This window comes from Petaurus breviceps, unplaced genomic scaffold, assembly GCF_028583685.1.
Source record: "Petaurus breviceps papuanus isolate PSGF00001 unplaced genomic scaffold, PetGlider_PUasm1.0 208, whole genome shotgun sequence".
NCBI classification, from domain to species: Eukaryota; Metazoa; Chordata; class Mammalia; order Diprotodontia; family Petauridae; genus Petaurus; species Petaurus breviceps.
Genome location: NW_027185852.1, coordinates 7,121,942 through 7,137,585, shown reverse-complemented (window position 1 = coordinate 7,137,585; position 15,644 = coordinate 7,121,942). Strand labels below are relative to the sequence as shown.

Genomic DNA, 15,644 nt, shown 5'->3' with positions numbered 1-15,644 from the left:
CCAGCCAGGATTGTGGAGGACCAGTGATGAAGGATGCCGCCTCCCTCCTGACTGGGAAGTTATAGACTCAGAGTCCAGAACGAGACAGGCCAGCTCAGAAATTTGCTTCTCTTGATTCCTTGACTATACATATTTCTTACAAAGGTTTCGTTTTTATCTCTCTTTTCATAAATAATGAGGAGGTTGGAAGGAGAGAAAAATCCATTTTTGTTAATTAAAAAAATAAAGTTTAAATAAAGAGAACAAATGCAAAAATGGAGGCACTTGTCTGTCACCATATCATAGTTAGAGGTGACCATGTTGGGGGGTTTGGGAACCACCATTTCCAGGTTAAGGCCATTAGCTCCAGAATCAAGGGGGTAGAGGGGCTTCCCCCACCAGGGATCTGGGACTCATTATCAAAACTCCACACAAATCAGCGGCCCCCAGAACATGGATCTCAGACCAACAAAAAGAAGAGTGAACACAGATTTGCTAAACACACTTTTGTACCTGGAATCATTTTAATGATGTCCACACTCACACCATCTAAGTGTGCCCAATATAGGAAGTCTTTTCTGGGATCCCCAGGGTGGTCTTTTTGAAGGCAGTAAAGAGCCCAGTATGGTATAAGACCCCCAACATTGACTGGAAAGCTTTGGGCCATTCTGGGAGCTTGTGGTGAAGATCAGTCAGGCCCCCTCTGCTCAGCTGGGTGGGACGATGGGAGCAGAAGGAGGATGGGACCGGCCGTGGGGACACTATGCTGGGTCGCCGGGCGTGGCCCATAGGGCTGAACTAGGTTGGGTTGCTGGGGGTGAAGAAGGACCAGGGTCAGGATTTTCTGAACAGTCCATGGAAGGTGACTGGGATGTTGATTTCCACTTCGGCCCTCGCAACTTCAGTCATGTCCTTGGCATTGAGGACCAGGAGGTAAGCAGGCTTTTGCCCCACCCCGGGGCTCACCACTATGCTCAGAACCACTCCTGGCAATCAGAGGCAAAAAGCAGGGAGAGTTGGTTAGTGCTGGGTTACAGATCACCAATGTTCTCTGCCTCCCTGCAGAAACAGGAAGACCTGAGTTCAAATCCAGCCTCAGACACTTTTTACCTGTGTGAACCTGGACAAGTCACTTTGCCCCATCTGTCTCAGCTGCCTCAGCTGTAAGATGGAGATCAGGTGCCTGTCTCCGAGGGCTGTCATGTAAACTTCAGGGCAGAGCTATCATTACTGCTTACCTACATGGTCTCAGTTGATCCTTACAATTTGCTGGTGAAATGTCTGTTTTATTAGCCCCATTTTACAGATGACGGATGGCGGCTCAACAAGGCAGAATGAGCTGCCTGTGCTCACACGGCTGGGTCTGAATAACAGCAAACATTCATAATAAACACATATATAGCACCTACTATGTGCGAAGCCTGTGCTGAGCTTTTCCATTTCTCATTCGATTCTAGAAGGTGGGTGCTATGATTATGTTCATTTTACAGGTGAGGAAACTGAGGCTGGGCTTGAACATATGTCTTCCTGGGTCCAGGCCCCGTGCTCTGTGCCATGTGGTGCCCCTTGGCAGGGCCCATGAGTGCTGTCATGGAGCCCAGCTGCTAAGGACCATGGCTTTGGGTAACAAAGGACTCCGCAGCATCCCAGACTGGGGTCTTTTTGTGTGGCTCCTTCCCCTGCAGTCACTTGGTCAAAGGCCTTTGAGAATCACCAGAGCCATAAGACTCAGGTGTGGGGCAGAGTATGTATCATTGTGATACAGTGGGAAACACGTGAGATGTGGCTCCTGGTGAAGCCCAAGGGGACGTGGAGCAGGGGGCAAAGGGCTGAGGCTGCTGTGGGAGGACCTCCTCGAGCCACAGAAAGGGGATGGCAAGACCAGGGGGACGCTTGTGGTCAATGATGCTCTTCCTATTCTAACAGCGTCTGACTTGATCTCACTCTTTTGTTAAGAAAAAGAACAGACTGTGGAGTGCATCATAGACAGCCTGGGTCAGCACCCAAGCACCAGAGAAAACAGCTGCCATGAGCATGGCCTCATCTGGGAAACGGACGTCAGGTTTGTACCACTGACCCCCCAGGGCATCACGGGGAGCCGAGGAGACAAGAATATCTGCAGGGCAGTCTGCAAAGTGCCCTGTGAATTCTGGGCACAAGAAAGTGCCTCGTAAATGCTTGTGAATGGAGGGGTGGATGCTTGCCTTCCACACCTGGCCAAAGGAAAAGCCACAGAGAGGGTCCCCAGGCCCAGCCCTCCTTGGCCTTCCCCTGCTGGGCCCTGCTGTCCACTCTGCGCACTTGGCTGCATGAGGCCGGGGCTGGGGCTGGACGCCTGGGCTTTGCTCCTGAGCTGCCCGAGTCACGAGCTAGACCTCACTAGTCTCACTCATCTCAACAATAAACCAATGAGTATTTATTAACCTCCCACTGTGTGCCAGGCCTTGTGCTAAGCACTGGGGACACAAAAAGAGATGAAAGACAGGCCCTGCCCTCTAGGTGCTTACCTTCTGATGGGGAGACAACAGGCAAACAAGTATACAAAGTGAGTATACCCAGGATGATGGAACAAGGATTGACAGAAGGAAGGCATTGAGAGGGGTGGGAGGCAGAACCAGGAAATCCTGGAGGGCTTTCCCAGCCTGTGAGAAGGGGCTCTCACCTGACATGGGGAGTTTGGTTTGGGACTGTTGGATAGAGTCACAGACTTTCTTTCTTTTTTTTTTTTTGGAAGGCAATTGGGGTTAAGTGACTTGCCCAAGGTCACACAGATAGTAAGTGTTAAGTGTCTGAAGCTGAATTTAAACTCAGGTCCTCCTGATTCCAGGGCTTGTGCTCTATTCACTGCACCACCTAGCCTTCCCAAGTCACAGACTTTCTGAGTTGGGAGGGACCTCAGAGACCACTCAGTCCAGCCCGGGCCTGAATATGAAGCACGTATGCAGCCTGGTGTGGTCATTTCAGTTGTGTATGACTCCCTGAATCCTAAATCCAGGGTTTTCTTGGCAAAGGCACTTAACAGGTTTGCCATTTCCTTCTCTTGGTCATCTTAAAGATGAGGCAACTGAGGCCAATAGGGTTCAGTGACTTGCCCAGGGTCATGAAGCTAGTAAGTGATCTCGGGAAGCTGTCTTCCTGACTGCCAGCCCAGGGCTCTATCCACCACACCACCTAGCTGTTTATGTACAACCTAGGACGAGAGCACCCTTTTATAACAAGAGGCATCCTCACGTAAGACTTCCTAATAATCAGATCCGGTGTCCATAAGTGAGATGTGCTTCCCCTATCTTTGGGGGTCATCAGGACTGAACAGGCATCACCGCCCTCGCTTCAATCACTACCAGCCAGGCAGCACCTTGAGCTTTGCCAAGAGCGAGGGGCTGTCATTCTCATGACACATAGTAATACTGAGAAGGGCAGTGACTTTCACAGGGACACCCCCTCGTTCCCCCACTCTCCTCCTCCTGGCTGCAGTACCAACCCATCGAGGCTAGCTTTGCCTCTGGGGGCCACGGCCCCTCTGCTTACTCCCACAGCCATGACACTCCCCCAAGGCCTCTCTTCTCTAGGTTAAATCCCCGCAAATGCTTCCAATGGTGGAGCTTCAAGGGCCCTCAGATCCTGGCTGTCCTCCTCTGGCTGCTAACCCACTCTCCCATGTCCTTCCTAAAACGGACCCTTCCCCCACGTGGAAAACCACCCTTGTTCCTGGAGTGCTAAGAGTTATTCTGACTACAAAGGGAGGAGTGACTGGCTCCCTCAAGTGTAGACCTGAAAACGAGAGCCCAGGAAGGATGCTTCTTGTCTTCATTACCATCATCTTCCTCCCGGGCATCTGGGTGGGACACGAAGATGGGCTCGGATGGATAGGAGTTTGGCTCCTGCCACAACCACATTTCTTTAGTTGTGACATTCAGCTTACAGAGCTGCACGATCAGAGAAGACGAGAAACATGCCTGTGAACAAGGCTGGTTTTCCTTGAATAAAAGAGCTAACAACTTTCCCAATATTAGCACTGATTACCCTGTCGGGAACAAAATGGTTCAGTCCAAGTCCATATGCATACATGTAGGGCTTCCCACCATACTTCTGGTAATTGATTTGGGGAAACTCAAAAGCTGGAAAAAAAAAGCAACATAAGAATGAGTGAAAACAATGAAGGAACATTTTTAATCACTTTCTCTGTGCCAGGAACTGTGCTGTATGGTGGGATTACAAAGAGAGGAAGGTCAGCCAGTCTCTGACCTTGAGGAGATTCCATTCTAAAGGCACGCTGCTAGAAAGTGGGAGGGGGTGGCACCTGGGGGACAGCTGGCTTTGCAAAGGGCCTCAGACATGGCTGTGAAGTGGAATTCTGTGCAGAACCGGGCTTCATAATAAAAAGCTGAGCCAAATGAGAATTCTCAACTAAAGTTAGAATTGTAATTTCACCGCCTTTTCCCCAGGAGGCTCCTATTAACTTGTTTCATCCAGTAAACAAAGTAACCATTTAAACAAAGAAGACTGAGAAAATTCCAATTACTCAGACTTTGGGAGATGGGAACAAGTCCAAAAAAGTGCCACATATTGTAAAATTATTCCCCAACTCCAACGATGATGATTCCAATCCCCTCATTTTGCAGATGGAGAAATGAAATCCAAAGAGATAAAATGACCTGCTCAAGGTCACTCGGGGAGTCAGGGACAGAGCTGAGATTTAGGCCCAGGTGATCTAATTCCAGATCTATAAGTCTTTTCAGAAAAGTAAAGGCAAAATATGTGAGTGGTCCTGTAGAAGGAGCCTGACTGGGGACAGAGGACTCAGGTTCACACCCTGGACCTAAAGCTTGTTACCTGTGGGATCTGAGCCTGGAATTTTTTTGTTGTTGTTTTCATTTGTAAAATGAGGAGCTTGCACCCTTGCATGGCTTCTGAGGCCTGTCTTTCTAGGACTGTCCAGCAGTGACTCACGTTTCTAAGGCACCTTCTCCATGATGGAGTTTGAGTGTGATGCTAATTTGGAAGATGAAATTGAGGGGCTGGAGGGGGTCGAACAGTTGGCAAATGGCCAAGTCTTGACTTGAATGAGACATGAACAAGCTGGACACATCTCAAGGAAGTGACCGGGAGACCGAAAGCTGTCTGAGGGCAGGAGAGGCTTCCCTTTTGTCTTTGCATTCCCAAGCCTGGCACAGGGCCGAGCACAGAGCAAGTGTTTGCGGAGTTAAATGTTGGTGCAGATGGAGCTCCCAGGTGTCTCCTCACCTTGGCGGGGCCCAGAGAAGAGGACTTCCGGCTCCAGCCAGATGGTCTCATCACTACAGAGGATGGCGGCAGCTGTGGTGTTGGGCAGACTGACCAAGTTCTTGCCTGTATCAGCCTAGGAGAAAGATGACAAAAGCCACTGAGAGAAACAAAATGGCGGGTGGTTCTGGGCTTGGCTCCTTTGCCTCCCAGTGCCATTGTGGCCTTATGCACATATGCCCAAACTATGATGATAACATCCATTCCTGAGGTTTGCTTAAATGTTAGCCTCACTATAGCACTGGGAGGCAGAAAGAGGCATAGATGTATTATTGTCCCCATTTTACTGATGAGGAAGTTGAGGGTCTCTCCATGGCCCCCCAGCCAGGGAGTGCCCAAGGCAGGACTGGAACCTAGGGAGGCTGATCTCAAGTGTGGTCCTCTTGCTATTCTACCAGGAAGCATTGAGGCTGCCTAAGATGTGGTGATAAAAACAACACAGGAGTGGGAGGCATGAGCAGGGAAGATGGAGGGCTGGGACTAAGCGGCCTCAAAAGAAGAGCTAGCCTTTGTCCAAGGACATGAGAGCTTCAAAGCATTTCACAAAGATCAGCTCATTTGATCTTCACAACAGTCCTGTGAGGGAGGTGCTGTTATTATGGCCATTTTACATATGAAGAAGTTAAGACAGACAGAGGTAAAGTGACTTGTCCAAAGCCACATAGACACTAAGTGTCTGAGACAGGTTTCAAACTTAGGTCTTCCTGATTCCAAGGCTAACACTGCGTTCAGCCACTTAGCCATCTCAAAAGTCCCCCTAAGCTCCCTAAAGCCTAGGAGGCTAGAGGGAAGTCTTATTATAACAGTAGGTTCCATAAGAATCTTCTTGGGTACTATGTATATACATATATATATCCATATAGAATATAGAATATATTTGAGAGAACTATAATTATGTATATGTATTTGTATTGTATCATACATGTATGTGTATTGCATGTATACACACATAGGTACATATACATGTATACAGCTATATATGTAAATGTATCAATACATATGTTTCTGTGTGGGGAGAGAGAGACGAGACAGACAGAGCACTAAGGTGCTAGATTTGGAGGTAGGCAGATCTGGGTTTAAATCCTGTCTCTGACATTCCTTATCTATGTCATATGATCACAGAAGAAACATTTAAAGTTAGAAGCCACCTCAGAGGCCAAGTCCAACCCTCTCTTTTTACAGCTGAGGAAACTGAGCCTCCCAGCCAGCAAGTGTCTCTGGCAGGATCTGAACACCTGTCCCTGACTCCAGGCCCAGCGCCCAATCCCCAACCACCAGCTGTCCCTTTACTACCCGGGACCTCAGCTTGCTCATGGGAAAAACGGGGGGAGATAAAATGGAAAGCTCCTACCTCAGAGGGTTATTTGAAACTCAAATGGGATTGCATGTGTATTTTGTAATTTATTCTGTGTCCATTACATGTGCTGTATATGTAACCTGTTTACACTGTACCTTGCAATGCATCTGAGGGCCATTTTTCCATGTGACTTCTTAGCAAATGGCTCATTCTCTTCATTTTCTTTCCCCCAAGTATCTAAGCACAGGTAGGGCTATGACTGGTAGGGCCATTGGAAACTGGGAAATCACCTTCTAGTCCACATTTAGGATCCCATCAGTCACATCAGAGCCAAAGGTGGTGAGGAAACTTAGTTTCAAGTACTTTCTAAAAGTCTGTACCCACTCTGGGTTCATGAAAGAAGACGACAAGGAAATTGAACATAAAAGGAAATGTAATTCTAACATCCTCTGCCTTGTTCCCAATTCAAGGTTGCTTCCTGATTTTGTGATTCCACAGGTGTGTGATTTCCAAATTAAGTCAAAATATACTTTTATACTTGGTGACTACAATGCAAAGGTGGGAATAGGTGATGGAGACATCCCATTCCAACATGTTAGAAAATACAGCTGAGGAGTAAGGAATGAGAGACGCCAAGGGTTTGTAGAATGATTTCTGGAAGCCTCACCCAGGGCCCCCTGAACACTTTCTTCACAAAAGGAACAGGAAGGGGCTCATGGGGTTAGCACCAAATATAACATAGAAAGAAATGAAAAGACTATTGGAATAGGCAGGAAGCCATTCTCCAGTGGGATATCTGTGCGTGGTTATTAGGAGACAGACTGGACAAACGCAAAGCTGGGAAGCTCTCCCCAAGGCAGGGGACTTGGTAGGTGAGGCCTAAGTGCATGGCTTGCCCAAGCCAGCACAGGCCATGAGCCTTGGAGGCCCCTGGGCTCAGTTCACTGCATCTCTGCCTATGACCCAATGAAGTTCAGGGCCACTTCCACTCTGTCCCCCCGGGGAGGGAAGCCAGCTGACCTGACACTTGGAGCTGCTCGGGTGACTTACCTTGTCGATAGCCAAGGGAAGGACGTATCTCCGTACTTCAGGCTGGGGAGCCTTTGTGGCATTTCTTTTCACCTCCTCCCAGTTCTCCCGTAAATTGGCTAAATACAAGTAATTATAAACGAACTCAAATCTGTCAAGGGAAGATTCCAACGTGAGCAAACATGTGACAGGTACTTCCGGCTTCACCAAGTGCATGAAGTCCCTTGTCCAGCCTCACATGTGCCCAGTGAAGCAGGGGCTGGTTTTGTCCCCTTTTCACAGAAACAAAACTGAGACTGAGAGGGGTGTGTGGCTGGGCATGAAGGTGTCGGAGGGCACAAGAGGAGCTCAAGTCTTCTTGACTTACTGAACCACCTTGGAAGAAGTTACAGGCAATGTCTGACGTGACCACTGACTCTAAGATGCAGAGGGAGGGCCGTATTCTGCAACATGGAGCTGGCACAGGGCCATGGGGATGATGCCCCCCTGGACAACACACTTTTAATTTTCTCTAGACCCTAATACAGAGTCTTCATGAGCTGCTATGGCCAAAACAATCCCAGTGGACAGCCTCCTGGATACTAATGTCTCCAGATTTAGCTAGGTTTATTTTTGGATGACAGGTGCACAATCCCCTGCCAAGTCTGAGTTCTACTTCTGTCTCATGGCCCTTCTCCCTTCCCCCTTACTGCCATGCACCAAAATGAGCTGTCATGGAAGAAAACAGAGAGCAAACCATTCTAGGAATCTAGCTGATAATTCCATAGCATCTGAAGGCTTGCAACATTCTTTATGTGGGTTATTTAACTTGATCTTCACAACAGCCTAAAAGGTATATTATCCCTTTTTAACAGAAGAGAAGCTGAGCCTGGGAGCAGCTATGGGGTCACCCAGCAGGTCAGTGTCTGAGGCAGAATCTGAAATTGGGTGCCCAGCTCTCTATCTGCTGTTCTACATAGCTAACGAAGGGCACTTAGGGTACCAGCTGCAAAAGTAACACCTTTCGGGGATGTCTCTAGGAAAACAGTTCTGTCTACCTGAAGAAATTAACCTTCAGGGTAAATGACTGGAAGGTGAATGTGGTTACTGGAACTCAGTTCCCTGATCTGTAAAATGAGAGGGTTGGACAAAATGGCTCCTCAGGTTCCTTCCAGCTCAATGACCTTACAGTATTGCTAAGACACTGAACTTCCATGGGTCTCAGTTTCCTCATCTGTCAAGTGTGATGGTTGAGTGAGATCAAGTGTTCTTAACCTATTTTGTGTCCTGGATTCCTTTGGTAAAAGTCTGGGGAAGCCTGTAGAGCCCTCCTCAGAATTGTGTTATTAAATCAATAAAATAAAGTACATAAGATTACAAAAGGAACCAATCAGATTGAAATAATATTCAAAATATAGATTGCAATCAGTTCAGGGACTATGGGGGAGAGAGGGCCTGGGGTGGATGAGGAGATTTCAGCTCTAGAGAGAGAATCCCAAGCTTTCAGGACCCCTTGGACAGGCATGGGGCCCAGGCATGGCGACAATCCCCCAACACCTTTCTGTCCATACCCTTTCCAGCAGCAGAGATCCACAATCAGGAAGTTGCCCTCTTCATATGTATTAATGTGATGAAAGAGGTTAAAGGAGGACGTTCGGTATTTGTTGTTGAGGTATTTGCCTCGTTTTTTATCAGCCACGTGAAGCCACACCTTGGAAAGTGGGAAGAGTGTTGGAAGGTGCCCCACCACAACCCTCCAAAGTGCTCGGCTTAGTGAGGATGGCACCTACCCCCATGGTTTCATTGGACTCAAAGCAGTCCATGTAGTTGGCTCCCCAGAGGGTCCAGGAGGAGAGGAACTTGAGCAGGTTAATTTTGACGGGCGTTTCCACGAACACGATGTAATTTGGAGTCAGCCCAAAACTGTGTTCACATGGGCAGAAATAAACACACACTCATGGAGTTTACTTGGAGAGGAAGGACCTACCAAAGTCACATACATTTAAATGTAATTGACTACAGGGAAATACTGCATTCAGGTTGGATTCAAGGCAAGAAAGATGCTACAACTGCTCCCTTTTCCCTCTGGGATACTGAGGAGGACTCTTGAATTACCTACCTGTGGACGTAAGATGGCTTCAGCCGATCACTGCAAGGGAACTGGACGACCACCTCAGACTTGCTTATTGGGTCTTCTTTGTCTAAAATAAAGTCATGTCCACAAAGCTGTTGCAGAATCTCTTGTGAAGAAATCATTTTGAGAATTTAAAACCATGTGTGAAGAAAAGTACATTTTAAGTTTGTGTTTTAGAGAGCTTATTCTGGGTCAAAGCCACTTGCTGCTTACTAAGACTTTAGTCTCAACTTTCCTCGCATCTGTTTTCTTCTTTCTCCTCAGACCGTCTTAATGCCGGCTCACCTCCATTGGTACTATCCTAATCAACCTCTCCTTGGCTTCCCTGCCCTCAGTGTCTTCTTCTCCAGTCCATTTCTCACACAACAGCCAAGGGGACATCCTTAAAATACGGATCTGACCTGAATTCCTCCCTTCCTCCATCCCACTCAAAAGTCTTCAATGGCTCCCTAGGTAGCCTGGCATTTAAATCCTTCCCTTCTCGAATGTGACTTCCCTTGATCTCTCCAGTATTACTGCTATGACTTCTCTCCATGCACTCTCTAGTCCAGTCAGACCAGTCCCAAAGCTGGTCCCCAAACACACAGTTCTATTGTGCTGATGCTCCACCATGTACAGGAAGTATCCGTGGGCCACAGCTCTGTCTCATAGGATTTCTGCCTTCCCAGATCCCCCAGTGATGAGCCCCTCCCTCTCTTGAAATTCTTTGCATCACCTTGTACTTACCTCCTCCTAAGCAACAGAATTTAAGCTCCTTGAGTGGAGGAGCTATTTTCTTTTTTACTTTATATGTCCAGCACCGAACACAGTCGCCAGCACTTAGTTAATCCATAATAATGCTGATTGAATTGAATTGAAACTTCAATTCAACAACAAATTTCAAGTGAAGCCACTGAGTCCTCCAGGAAATCAAAGGAGGCTCGTGATTCTGAAAAGTGCCCAGCCCCAGGCCCAAGACAACAGAAATAGATTCCATCACCCCATGCACCTGACTCATTTCTCCCACCTGGGCAAGTTTAATTAAGGAAAGATTCAGCTTGTGGGTGTACCTGCTTGTAAAGGAGGAATCCGGACAATGTTATAAGCAATAGAAAAGTTCTTTCCAAAGCAGTTGCCAATGTTATAAACAGTTCCATCATTTTCGATGTGGGGGTGAGCTGATGCACCATTGACTGAGACGTAGTTGCAAAGGTCGACCTACAGGAAAGGGAATGCCATGGGTTACTAAGCCAATGCAAGTCAAACTCTACTTTCTGGAACCCGACAAGATAGTAACAGAATAGATCTGGAGAAACAAGAGGTTTAGAACCTCAAGGGAAATAATGAAAATGAAAAAAAAAGTGGAGCGGAAGAGTAATAAGCCATCTAGACTTTATATTGTTTTTTTTTTTAATGAACTGACCTACTTTCTTTTCTTTTTTTTTTAGTTTACATCATTCACTTCCCCAAGATTTTGACTTACAAATTTTCTCCCCATTTCCCCCCTACCCACCACCCCAAAACAGCGATGCCACTGAATATCCCTTCCCCCAATCTTCTCTCTCCTATGTCTTTCTCAATCCCCCCCCTCCAACTTTACAGTAGAGCATGGTGGATCTCTATGCCCCAGTGCCTATATATCTTATTTCCCAGTTACATGTAAAATAATAACAACAACAATAATAAATATTTTTAAACATTTTATTTTAAATCTTTGAATTCCAGATTCCTTCCCTACCTCCCTTGTCACCCATCCTTACTGAGAAGACAAACAATTCAACATAGGCTGTACATGTGTAGCTATGCAAAACATTACCATAGTGTATATATTGTGATAGACTGACTATATTTCCCTCCATCACATCCCACCCTCCACTAGTTCTATTCTTTACTTTGATCCTGTCCCTTTTCAAAAGTGGGTGCTTGCAACTTACCTCCCCCATAGCCTGCCCTCCCTTCCATCATCCCCCCTCTCATCCCCTTCCCCCCTACTCTCCTGTAGGGTGAGGTACCATATTTAGTGTGTATATGATTCCCTCCCTAAGCCAAATTCTTTTAGAATAGGGTGGACTCATTCCCTTTTGCCTTCCTGCTCTTGCCCTCCATTTTAACAGTTTTCTCTTGCCTCTTCTATATGAGATAATTTACCCCATTCTATCTCTCCCCATATTCTCTCATTATATTCCTCTTAACTTTACCTTTTAAGTATCATCCCTTCCTATTCAACTGGTCCTGTACCTTCTGTCTATGTATACCTGTATATATATGTACACATTTTCACATATGCATTCATATACCCATATACCCTCTTATATAGACATATATATGTATGAATACATATGTATATACATACATATATATATATACACATTTCTATTCCCTTCAACTATTCTCATACTGAGAAAAGTTTCATAAGTTATAATTATTGTTTTTCTGTGTATGAATGTAGGTAGCTGAACTTTGATAAGTAGCTTATGATTTTTTTTCCCTGTTTACCTTCTCTTACTTCTCTTGCTTCTTGTAACTGAATGTCAAATTTTCTTTTCACCTCTGTTTTTTTCATCAAGAATGCTTGAAAGTCCTCTATTCCACTGAATGACCATATTTCCCCCTGAAACATGACACTCAGTTTTGCTGGGTAGGAAATTCTTGGTTGTAATTCCATCTCCTTTGACCTCCAGAATATAATATTCCAAGCCCTTCGATCCCTCAGTGTGGAAAGTGCCACGTCCTGTGTTACCTGATTGTGTTTCCACAGTATTCAAATGTTTCTTCTTGGTCACTTGTAATATTTTCTCCTTGATCTGGGAACTCCTGAACCTGGCTATAATATTTCTAAGAGTTTTCTTTTTGGGATCTTTTCCAGGAGGTGATCAATGTATTCTTTCAACCTCTATTTTGCCCTCTGGTTCTAAAACTTCAGGGCAATTTTCCTTGAGAATTTCTTGGAGGATGATTTCTAGGTTCTTGTTTTGATCATGGCTTTCAGGTAGTCCAATAATTTTTAAACGATCTCTCCTGGATCTATTTTCCAGGTCAGTGTTTTTTTCAATGAGATATTTCACATTGCCTTCTATTTTTTCATTTGTTTGGGTCTGTTTAACAGCATCTTGATTTCTCATAAAGTCACTAGCGTCCATTTGCTCCAATCTAATTCTGAAGGAATGATTGTCTTCAGTGAGTTTTTGAGATTCTTTTTCCATCTGGCAAATTCGAATTTTTAAGGCATTCTTTTCCTCATTGGCTTTTTGAGCCTCTTTTGCCATTTTAGTTAGTCTATTTTTTAAGGTGTTATTTTCTTCAGTCAGGTTGTTGACTCTCATTTCATAATTTTCTTGCATCTCTCATTTCTCTTCCCAATTTTTCCTCCATTTCTCTTATTTGGTTTTCAAAATCCTTCTTAAGCTCTTCTATGGCCTGTAAGCAGCTTATTCTTTTCTTGGAAGCTTCTGGTGCAGGAGTTCTGACTTTGCTTTCTTCCTCCTGTTCCATGCTTTGATCCTTTTTGTCCCCTAAAAAGGAGTCCAAACTTGGATTACTGTGCTTGCCTTGCTTCCCTCATTTGCTCATGTTGTCACTCAATTACTTGATTTCTGAGCTTTTTGCCACAGTGGAACTCTCCTGGGGGTGGGGGAGAGGAGGCTTCATCCCAATCGCTGGGGTTTTCTCAGCTGCCAGAGGTATTAGTTGGGTGCCTTCTCTGAGGCCTCCCCATGCTCTGGCAAAGTGGTCATGCTCCCCAGTACCTCCACCCTAGACCACAATTCAGACCCAAGCAGGTTAAAGTGAGAGTGATTACCCCTCAGACTGGTTGCTTGGTCCCCCTGCAATCTGCAGGCCAGGAGCTCTGAAGCAGCCACGTGGTGATAGCTGCATGGCTGCCATGCCTCAGCCTCTTCTTTGCTGGTGCAAGGGGGGGGGCAAAGGCCAACCACTCTCTCGAATTCCCAGGTCCCAAAGTCCACACTGCACTGACATCTCACTTTGTCCTTAGTATCTACGCATTGATACTTCTGTAAACCACCACAGCTGCTGGTGATCTGAAGTCCCTCCAGAAGGGGACTGGTCAGGCCACCCTGAGGCTAAAACCTCGGGCTCAAGCAAGGCTGGGCTTGGCTCCCAGAGTGCTGCTCTGGCTGCTTCCTTGCCAGCCTGCTGGGCTGTCTTCAGCGGGAGGTTAGCTTCTCTCTGTCATTTTGTGGGTTCTGTAGCCAGCTCCATCCAGTACCAGCCCTGCAGTGATAGGCCTGGCAATGGCCCTTGTGGTTAATGGGTCAATTTGCCGCTACATTGATCAGGCCTTGTCAGGGCCTCTGCACACCCCTGCGTCTTCTGGGCCTCGGCGCCAGCCCAGATCATCTTCTATATTATGTTATGAAGCAGTAACCATCAGTGCTATTTGGCAGAAAAGTCAGACCATGGTACAGTGGAGAGAGTATTATACTTAGAGCTGGGATATCTTTTAAGACTGTCTTCCTGGAACAGTACAATGACTGGACCCATTTCACACTTTCAGACCTGCCATTTCATTCTAAGTTCTAACTTCTATGGTTAAATGGTAACCTTGTTTTCAAATCCAATCTTTGATGCTTAGTACATCAGTGATTTCTCTCATGTCACTTAAATTTTCTTTGCTTTAGTTTTTTTTAATTTCTAAAATAAGGGTATTGAACTAGATGGTCTATGAGGGTCTTCCCATTTCTGAACTTATGAGTAGATCCTATGTGATGCTGTTGGTAGAACCCTTGAGCCCAGGAAAGATTCCCCAATTCCCACAAGAAAGCTCATTGGTCTTGGATTTTTTAGTATCCTGTAAAGAATTAAATCTTTCCTTTTTTGAAGTTTGTTTTATTTTTATTTTTTGCTTTTTGGAAGACAATTGGAGTTAAGTGACTTGCCCAAGGTCACATGGCTAGTTTTTGCGATAAGTGTCTGAGGCTGGATTTGAACTCAGGTCCTCCTGACTCCAAGGTCAGTGCTCCACTCACTGAGACATCTAGCTTCCCCTTGAAGTCATTTTTAATGGATTTGTATATTTGCTATTGAATTAGCAATTTCCCCTAGAACATTGTTGCATAATAAATAGAGGCCTGCTTCTCATAGTCAGGAAGACCTGAATTCAAATCCTTCCTCTGGCTCATACTTGCTGGGGTACCTTGGACAGCTCTTTCAACTTCTTGGTGACCCAGCCATCTCTCTCAAATTATAAGCTACATATAAACTGCCAATCTGTTTAAGGAGAGGGAATTTCCTCACTGGGAGCTGTCCGTGGAGATGATTTCACAGTTTTAAACAAGCAAAGAATGACTTAACCGAAAGCACACAATTCTACCTGCTTGATTGTCTCCAGAGTGTCAGGGTTGATCTTGGTTATGAAGTTCGTCTCAGTGCAGGCATAGTAATCTTCTCCCACGGGGTAGATGTTAACAAGGGCATTGTCCGTGACCTCCACTCCTCGAAAGTAAGAAAAAAACCTGCAGAAGCAAGTGAAGGGTGAGTCTCGCGGTTCTCCCTTGAGTGAGATCAGTAAAGCCAAGGAAGAACAGAAGAGTCGCGCGCTGTCCCAGTCACCTGGAGAAGATGTTTTTGCACGGATCAGGGAAGGCGCAGGTGCCGAATTCCGTCAAGACGATTCTTTTCTCTGTCATGGCTCTTACATAGGCATCCGTGCGGATGAACCTAGAGAAGGGAGAGAAGTTCATTGGCCGAGATGCGCGCACCGACGTGACCCTGAAAGGCCTCCCTTGGGATCCCCCTCCGAGTTAGAAAGAAGGACCAATTCGGACCAGCCCCTGGAATCAGATCCGACACTTGGAGAGCCAAGAGCTTCACTTAGCCGACAGCACCTTCCTCTAAGGGAGCATTCCTTAACAATGGCCACCGAGTCAGAACGGGAAGGGGAGAAATTTGTGTCATCCTGGAGGCAAGGCAACAGGAAGCCAATGAAGGGCCTCTAGAAGGAAG

General features: G+C 46.1%; 1 protein-coding gene across 1 annotated transcript; it reads right to left on the bottom strand.

The window, feature by feature from the left end:
• Nucleotides 1-685: 685 nt before the first annotated feature.
• On the bottom strand, nt 686-15,343 carry RPE65 (retinoid isomerohydrolase RPE65). Its single transcript, XM_069093297.1, has 11 exons — nt 15,252-15,343; nt 15,013-15,154; nt 10,751-10,898; nt 9,687-9,768; nt 9,358-9,490; nt 9,139-9,278; nt 7,610-7,739; nt 5,224-5,338; nt 4,003-4,097; nt 3,794-3,905; nt 686-965 (listed from the first exon to the last, which is right to left on the bottom strand). Exons 1-11 carry the CDS (start codon nt 15,326-15,328, stop codon nt 814-816), a joined length of 1,326 nt encoding a protein of 441 aa, XP_068949398.1. The 5' UTR covers nt 15,329-15,343; the 3' UTR covers nt 686-813.
• Nucleotides 15,344-15,644: the final 301 nt, after the last annotated feature.